Source organism: Phalaenopsis equestris, unplaced genomic scaffold (assembly GCF_001263595.1).
Source record: "Phalaenopsis equestris unplaced genomic scaffold, ASM126359v1 Scaffold000002, whole genome shotgun sequence".
Lineage (NCBI taxonomy): Eukaryota > Viridiplantae > Streptophyta > Magnoliopsida > Asparagales > Orchidaceae > Phalaenopsis > Phalaenopsis equestris.
The window spans coordinates 1,555,517-1,563,394 of NW_018164444.1; the positions used below are offsets into that span (position 1 = coordinate 1,555,517).

At 34.8% G+C, this 7,878-nt stretch overlaps 1 protein-coding gene across 1 annotated transcript in view; it reads right to left on the reverse strand.

Moving 5' to 3' along the window:
* The window catches only part of LOC110027094 (28 kDa ribonucleoprotein, chloroplastic-like), a 19,101-nt gene extending 14,765 nt beyond the window's left edge, over positions 1 to 4,336 (reverse strand). The window contains exons 1-2 of the mRNA XM_020728382.1: positions 3,658 to 4,336; positions 2,504 to 2,605 (exon numbers count right to left, since the gene is read on the reverse strand). Coding sequence (XP_020584041.1) covers positions 2,504 to 2,605; positions 3,658 to 4,140 — 585 coding nt within the window. The 5' untranslated portion in view covers positions 4,141 to 4,336. The remainder of the gene's footprint in view (positions 1 to 2,503; positions 2,606 to 3,657) is intronic.
* Between the last annotated feature and the right edge of the window lie 3,542 nt (positions 4,337 to 7,878).

Below are 7,878 nucleotides of genomic sequence, written 5' to 3' on the forward strand. Positions count from 1 at the left end.
AGTGTAACCACACCGATGGTCGACATAGTTACGTCGCACCCGACATAGCTATACCAAGTTCTGTAGTAGCTATGTTGGATCAACAGTGAACTTGGCGTAATTTTGCCAAGTCCGCATAATTACGTTGGTCCCCTAAATTTGGCGACTTTGTATTTTAATTTCGTGACGCGAGTTCGACACCTATAATCTACAAATATCACCAAAAACATTTTACAAGCATAAATCCATGATAAATAAAAAATATATTTTATTTAAAGCAAAAAAATTACGTAAATTTACATTGTATCGCATAGTGCTAATCCAGGAGTAAAATTTGTGTTGAAACTCAAGATATTAGAGCGTCACAACACTACTATAGTAGTGTCAAAGCGTTGCGACCTGATCAGGATAGTTTCTTGCGGGTTTTGACGTGGGTTTTGACGGTTCTTTTTTGTAGTTGAAAATGAAGAACGATAAAAGAAAACCAGGAGAGGGTCATTTGTATATTTTAATAGTATGTTATGTGGTTTTTCATAGGGATTTCTTTTTCACTTGTGCGATGAGTGGAGTGTGACTGTCCTTCTGTGTTCAAAGTGTGAAAAAGCTTGAGTGTGAATAGATTTTATACTATGATCATCAGTTTTACTTCATAACGGATTTCTTGGTGTAGCGTAGCTCTATCATTTTTTACCGTTCTCGGGCTTTTCTACGTTAAATCAGGTGATTTTTTTTCGTTTTGTGCGCTTTTGTTCAAAGTTTTATTTCAGATATTTCGAATCGGTTTCCACAATTTACATCTCCCAACATACACAAATAATGTAGTTCTCCATAATATGCATATAATACATAATACACCTACCAACACAAATGTTGGGAGGCACCTGGCGAACAACTTATTCCTGTGTTGTTGGAGGCCAACTCCCTTATTTGAACAAATGAAATCTATATCATGGTCAAGGCAATCAAGCCATTGTTCCATACCAGTGCTTTATAGCTCGTGCTTAACATATGCCCATCAAACTCGCAGAATACACTAGGTCAGAAAAGATTAATTTCAGCTCAAGTTAATTTATTAAAATAGAAGTTAACATCACGCAGATTATTTTATTAAATCTCAAATATAACCATAATGAAATAGTTTTATTTAAGACAGCTCCAGGAAGTTCTTCAAAAAATTCTTGAAACTAGGTGAATTACCTCATGATCAAATCTGTCAACTTATTGAAAGTATAAGTAACCTGCAATTTGCCTTTCAAGAGGTTATACTCAATTCAGATAAAAGGTGTCTGTTGGACATCTCATATCCTTGTATTAAGAACCTAGGAATAAAATAATAATACTATTGAAAAGCTCTAAAATTCCACTAACATTTAGCCAATTACCTTCATTAGAAAAATCAGATATGCCTTTTCTATTTGAAAACACCACTCATACCTATAAATTAAACAACAATCAACTGAATTGGCATCCAATTCTTTGTTCTTCGAAAGGTAAAATGAGATGAACATCGTAATATGTACAAAATTTATTTATATGAAAAGACATGGGTACAACAGCACTTTTATGTGACTTCAAAGTCTTGGTAAATTATAGTATTAAATAAAACTTCAAATACATTTACATAATATCAATAAATGCATGTAATCATAAATTCCGATGGAAATATGAGTTTCGAAGTCTATATCAACAAGGACCTTTTTTTTTATAATGGCATATTATTGCACGTTACCACATCCAACAATAAATTGCACTTGTGGCAGCGGGAATCCAAGAAAAAGCAATATATCTTGAACCCAAGCATTCAAATTCAATTCATGCTGTTGACAAGGAAATTAAACTGCAAAGCTTGCATCACAATTTCAGGGCAGCCAAATGCAGCAAATGTGCTTTATGCAAACTGAACCAGAACTACAAGGTCCTCTTAATATGCTAAAATAACACAAAATGCTTAAGAAATTTTCAAAGCCCCGCAGTTAACTAGAGAAAAAATTTAGTGAATAATATTCAAATGATGCATGTAAAACCCAACAAAAGACTGACAATAAATAAACAATTGCCATAGTCTACATTGAAAAAAAATCAAACATTCTCCTTGCAATATAAGGATAAGATTGCATGTAACAACACCTTCCAAAATGTTAAGAGTATCATTTCAAAGCTCACGAAAGGGATGAGCATCACAACAAAATATCAAGACTAGAGAAAACCAATATTAAAGAATAAACAAACAATGTGTTTGAAAAAGTTCTCAATTAATCAAAAAGTACCACATCCTACATGGATAATGATCAAACAGTTTTCCAGATTCCACATTGGAGGGAAGTTTATACAATATGTTTAGTGGAAACCATCCACCCATTGCAGTGAAAAATTTAGAAAAATCTAAAAAGTTTGTCCTATGAACTTGTTTAATCTGAATCATCAACAGAAGAATCACTCTGTTTCCCAAAAATAAATTGAAATACACAAAACAACGAGTGATTGATAACAATAAGTATTTGTATAGAAGTTTGTTGAGTCTTACATAGCGATGGTACATCTCCACAGCTTTCTCAGCTTCTTCAACTGTGCTCATGGTGACAAATCCGAAACCACGGCTCTGATCAGTGTCTCTGTTATAGATAACCTACATTCCCACAAATATAGAGAATATAACCTTCAGTATTGAAGGCCTTAGTGTGCTTAGCTCAACTAAAGATAATTTCAAACAAGATAAAAACTAAAAATGAAACTCTAATTGTCATAATTTAAACAAGATGCTCCCTCCACAACGAGACCAAACTAGGAAAAATAGTACTTTTGATTTCAAATAGAACTAAACAAGCCACTGCTCATAACTTAGGCTTTTATGCAGTAAATTATAACTCAATACATGGAAAAATAATACTCCGTAACAAAGCTGAGCATAATTTATTATCGCCTTCACCATATTTAGCATTATCCCAATTATTAGAAGTCTGACTTATGAACTCATTCTCTAGTCATTTTCGCAAAATGATGGATACGGTATTAAATCTACTCTGCAAAATTTGTGCACAACTTCTCTTCATGAAACACTTGGCCCATCCCTCCCCTCCAATACTACCAAACTAATTTTATCTACTAGTTTTATGGGTGAATTTTCTATATGCCCAAATCACCAAAAACCATTCTCCATTATTTATCTTCGATAGATATTACCTAATAAAATCATTTCTCAAACTATCGATCTTAATTGTGCCATAAACCCATCTTAGCATTCACATTTATGCCTCTCTAGGTTTGACTAAAGTAGAAACGAGCACAATTCATTAGAGAAAAAAAAAACTGCACTGAGAGTAGCATTGAGTCTGTGTTTAAGAGAATTAAGTTTAGGTGTAATTCATAATCAATTGATTTACTAAAAAATTTAAACTTATGCGCATTTTTCTAAATGATCTCTGCTTGAATCCGTGAAATTTTTAAGAAAATGTGAGTTGCGAGTATCATTAGATGCGCTCATTCTTTCATTTATTGGTTACTCATTCCTACAACAAAAAAAAATTACTTTCCACTCAATTTGTCCTCAAACAAACAAGGGAGTTAAAGCATATTTAAATTCAATTCCTTTAACATCACCAATTTCTTCTCATTCACTATCGTTCGATTCCCTATAGCCAACAGAGCCTTAGAGAGGCGTCTAAAAGCGAACAAATTTACCTCCGCGACTTCTACTATCCCAGCTCCCTCGAACAATTGAGCAAGCCTCTCGCTGTCCACATCGTAAGGGAGATTGCCAACAAAGAGCTTGGCCTCCTCAAGCAGCTCGGGATAAGAATCCTCCCCGTCATCTGCCCCAAAACCTTCATCCACTGTGTTATCACTCTCAGCCATAAAATCTCCCTCAGAAAACTCCCCATCAGGAGGCTCAAGCCCTTCCCCAGAGTTCCAATCGGAGCTCTCCTCCCCCACCCAACCGGAGGTCCGGGCTACGAGGGGAACAACTGAAGGCTTCTTATCCTTCCTGAGGGAAAGCAAGAGGGGTAGAACTGAAAGGGAAGAAGAAGAAGAGCAGCTGAGGCATAGGCGACTGATGGATTTTGAACGACAGCGAAATGAGTTATTGAAGGCGAAGTGAACAGGGAGCGAGGCCAGGCTGCTCTCTGCCAAGGAAAAGATCTTGAGCGCGGGAGCTGCGGACATTGCTGAAATGGGTGTTGAAAGAGAGGAAAGGGATAAGTGGGCACGAAGCAGTGTGGAGGGAACTGGAGTCGAGTGTAGTTATCGGCCGACTGCAAAGGCGGACTTGCGCTTGAGATGAGGATCGATATCTGTTCCCAGGGCAACGAAACATTACTCAGACAGGACCCTGTGCTACCCCTTTGTTGGAAAAATTATTGGTTCCTGACGGTAGGTGATCTAGGTGATCTAGGTGATCTAGGTGATCTAGGTAGGGTTCCTGACGGTAAATTCTACTTAAATTTATTTTTTTAAAAAAATTAAAATATATTCTGAGTGATCTACGGTCAGGATTAAACACCACATGCGATCTAGGTGATCTAGGTGATCTAGGTGATCTAGGTTAAGATGTATTTCGGTAAATCTTACCTAAATTTATTTTCTTAAAAAAAATAAAATATATTCTGAGTGATCTACGATCAGGATTGAACACCACATGCAGAGATGCATGTGGTGTCCGTACGCAACAATCTCTCACTTTACTGGGAAAAAAACATATGTGAGGTATGCGAAGAATTATTGCATACAGACGGACACCGCATGCATCTCTGTATGTGGTGTCCGATCCAGGTGATCTACGGTCATGATGTATTTCGGTGGGCCTCATCTAAATTAAAAAAAAAACTGAAATATATTCTGACCGTGGATCACCGTGATCTACGGTCAGGATTGGACACCGCATGCAGAGATGCATGCGGTGTCCGCAAGCAATAATTTCGAGAGGTATGTGGACCGAATATTTTCACTCAAATCGCCTAGTGCAAACCATCAAAAAAAATAGTAAATCCCAAAAACATCTGAACTCCAATGAAATATCGTCACGTGTAAACATCGAACCCACTGAATAAAAAATGAAAACCTCTATTTCTTAATGCATGACCCGACCCGAGCTGACCCATTTCTTCGAAAACAAAAGCCTTCGCGTCGAATAAATCTTCATTTTCGCCATCGGGTAGGGTTTCGCAGAGCGATTTTCTCAGTCTCTCTCTTCTAGGATGATAAATATTGCCTATGGAATCTATAAAAAATGATGAGTCATTTGAAATAAAGATGAGGGAAAATGATAATAAAGACGAGATATTAAATGGAGGCGATGGATTCTAAAAAATAAAGGCTATGAGTTTGAAACGGAGATGAGTTTTGTTGTGTTCGAAATATCATTTATGGTGTTAGTGCGGATCTAACTGGAATTGAGACCTTAGCGCAACTCGCCTTTTTATATTGAAGGTACTTCAACGGTTATACGCTCCGCACTTAGCTATCCAGCGTTTACCATTGGCACAATAACTGGTACACTAGAGGTGTGTCCTTCTCGGTCCTCTCATACTAGGGAAAGGCCCTCTCAATGCTCTAACTCCCACACCGGATATGGACTGAACTGTCTCACTACTTTCTGAACTCAGCTCACGTACAACTTTAATGGGCGAACAACCCAACCCTTGGAACATACTACAGCCCCAGATGGCGAAGAGCCTACATCAAGGTGTCAAACTTTCCCGTCGATGTGAACTCTTGGGGAAGATCGGTCTGTTTTCCCTAGTGCAACTTTTATCCGTTGAGCGACTTGTGGTGTTGTTGAAGTATTTTTGCGGTGTTGTTTAGGTATTTTTGAGATATAATATTATGTTATTATTAATTTTTGTGGTGTTATTGAGGTGTTAATATAGTATTATTTTGATTGATATTGTGGTTGTTTTATGGTGTTATTTTTTACTGGGTTTATTATGGTACTATTGTGGTTTTTTTGTGATGTTATTGAGGTGTTATTCATATGTTATTGAGGTTGTTATTGTGGTATTATTTTAGTGGTATTGTTGTGGCGTTGTGGTGATATTCGATTGGTGTTATTAGAGTCCTATTATGGTGTTATTTTGGTATTGGTGTAGTGTTATTCATATGTTATCGTGGTTCTTTTGTGGTGTTATTGAGGTGTTTTTATGGTGGTATTGAGATGTTATTGTGGTAATATTTGAGTGGTATTGTAGCAGTTCTGTGGTGTTATTAGACCGGTGTTATTATGATGTTATTGTGGTATTATTGCAGTGTTATTCAGTTGTTATTGAATATTTATTGTGGTATTATTTGATTGGTCTTATTGAAGTCTTATTATGATGTTATTTTGGTATTATGAGATGTTATTTAAGTGTTATTGTGGTTCTTTTGTGGTGTTATTAAATTTTTTGATTTGGTAAAGTGGTAATAATTGTTTTCCCTTGTTATTAATTTTAGTTGTTTTGGTAGAGATTTGTGTAAGAAAAGTTAGGAAATATGAGAGATATCAATTCTAAAACTAAATACCACATAAATCCTAAGTCCTAATTTAAAACTATCCCACCCCTTTAATATTAATAGATAAGAGTTCAATGAAATATAAGGGCTCAATCCACAAAGAAATATTCCAAGTAACCTAAAGATTGTACTTACAAAAATGTATATCAATATTTTCTTGAAGTACAGTCAAAATTAATTAATTTTATGCATAAAACATTTAATTATAAAAAAAATGTTGATAACAAATCTCTAAAGGCTCCATTAAAAAGAAATATAAATAATTCATGCAATAGCATTTCATTGTTAAATAATATTATTTGTCTCACAAAAGTTTATAACTGAAGTGATCCATCATAAACCTCAATTATGCAACAAAACCTCAACTTTGCAGCAAAAGTTTAAAAAAGTGATCCATCACATACCCATAGTAACTTAAAAGTTTAGTTAATAAAACATTATTAAAATCATTAAGTTTATTTTCTTCTATCTTTTCATACTAACATTCTCATATTATTGAAAATACTTCATTACATATCATGCATTTCCAATCATGCATTATCTTGGATTCAATAAATACCCAAAAATTAGAAGCATTTATATTTGATGGTGTGGAAAAAAATGTCAAATTTTAAGATTGATTAAATAATTGACAATTTACTTTGATTGGTAAAATACATATAACTATCAGAGTATTAACCATGCAAATTTAAAGTCGATAGGAGATTAAAAAATTAAATTAGACTAGATTTTTTTAAAGATAACAAAGTCTTATTATGAAAACTTTAACAAATGGTGGATATGCAAATAATTTAAAATCTAAATATATCCCAATGAAGCATAAAATATATCCATTCATCTCATCAATTAGAATATCTTTCTAGCTTTCATAAAATGAGATTTAAAGAGTTTAAACTTAGCATGAATGATGCTTACCATCTAGTTTAATTGATGTTTTCTTTTTCTTTTATGCAGTTTGACGAGCCTGAAGATAGTTCTAATGATCCAATTGCAGGCAGATTTTTCGCATCTTTGCACACAAAGAAGAAGAACCATATGAACAATATTGTGCTTATGCTTATCATATTGGATTCAAAGTTCGAAATGACGACATTAGTTTTTTTGTAAAATTCAAGGAATATTAAGACAAATGACTTCTTATGCGATAAAGCTGATTTTTAAAAAGATTTGAATTTCATCAACACGGTGAAGTTCAAAACAAGCAGACACAAGGATTGGTTGCAGTTGATGTTCAGGGCATGTCGGCACTATTTTTGGTGTGGGGTTTGCCCGTAAGAAGCTGTCAGTCATCGGAATTGAAATCCCGTTGCCCGCTTCGGAAGAACGTTTTAAAAATTTAGTTTTGAAAAAGATGAAGTCAAACGGCCCCCATAATTTTCATAGTTTAAATGAAAGAGCGTTTTACTTAAAATC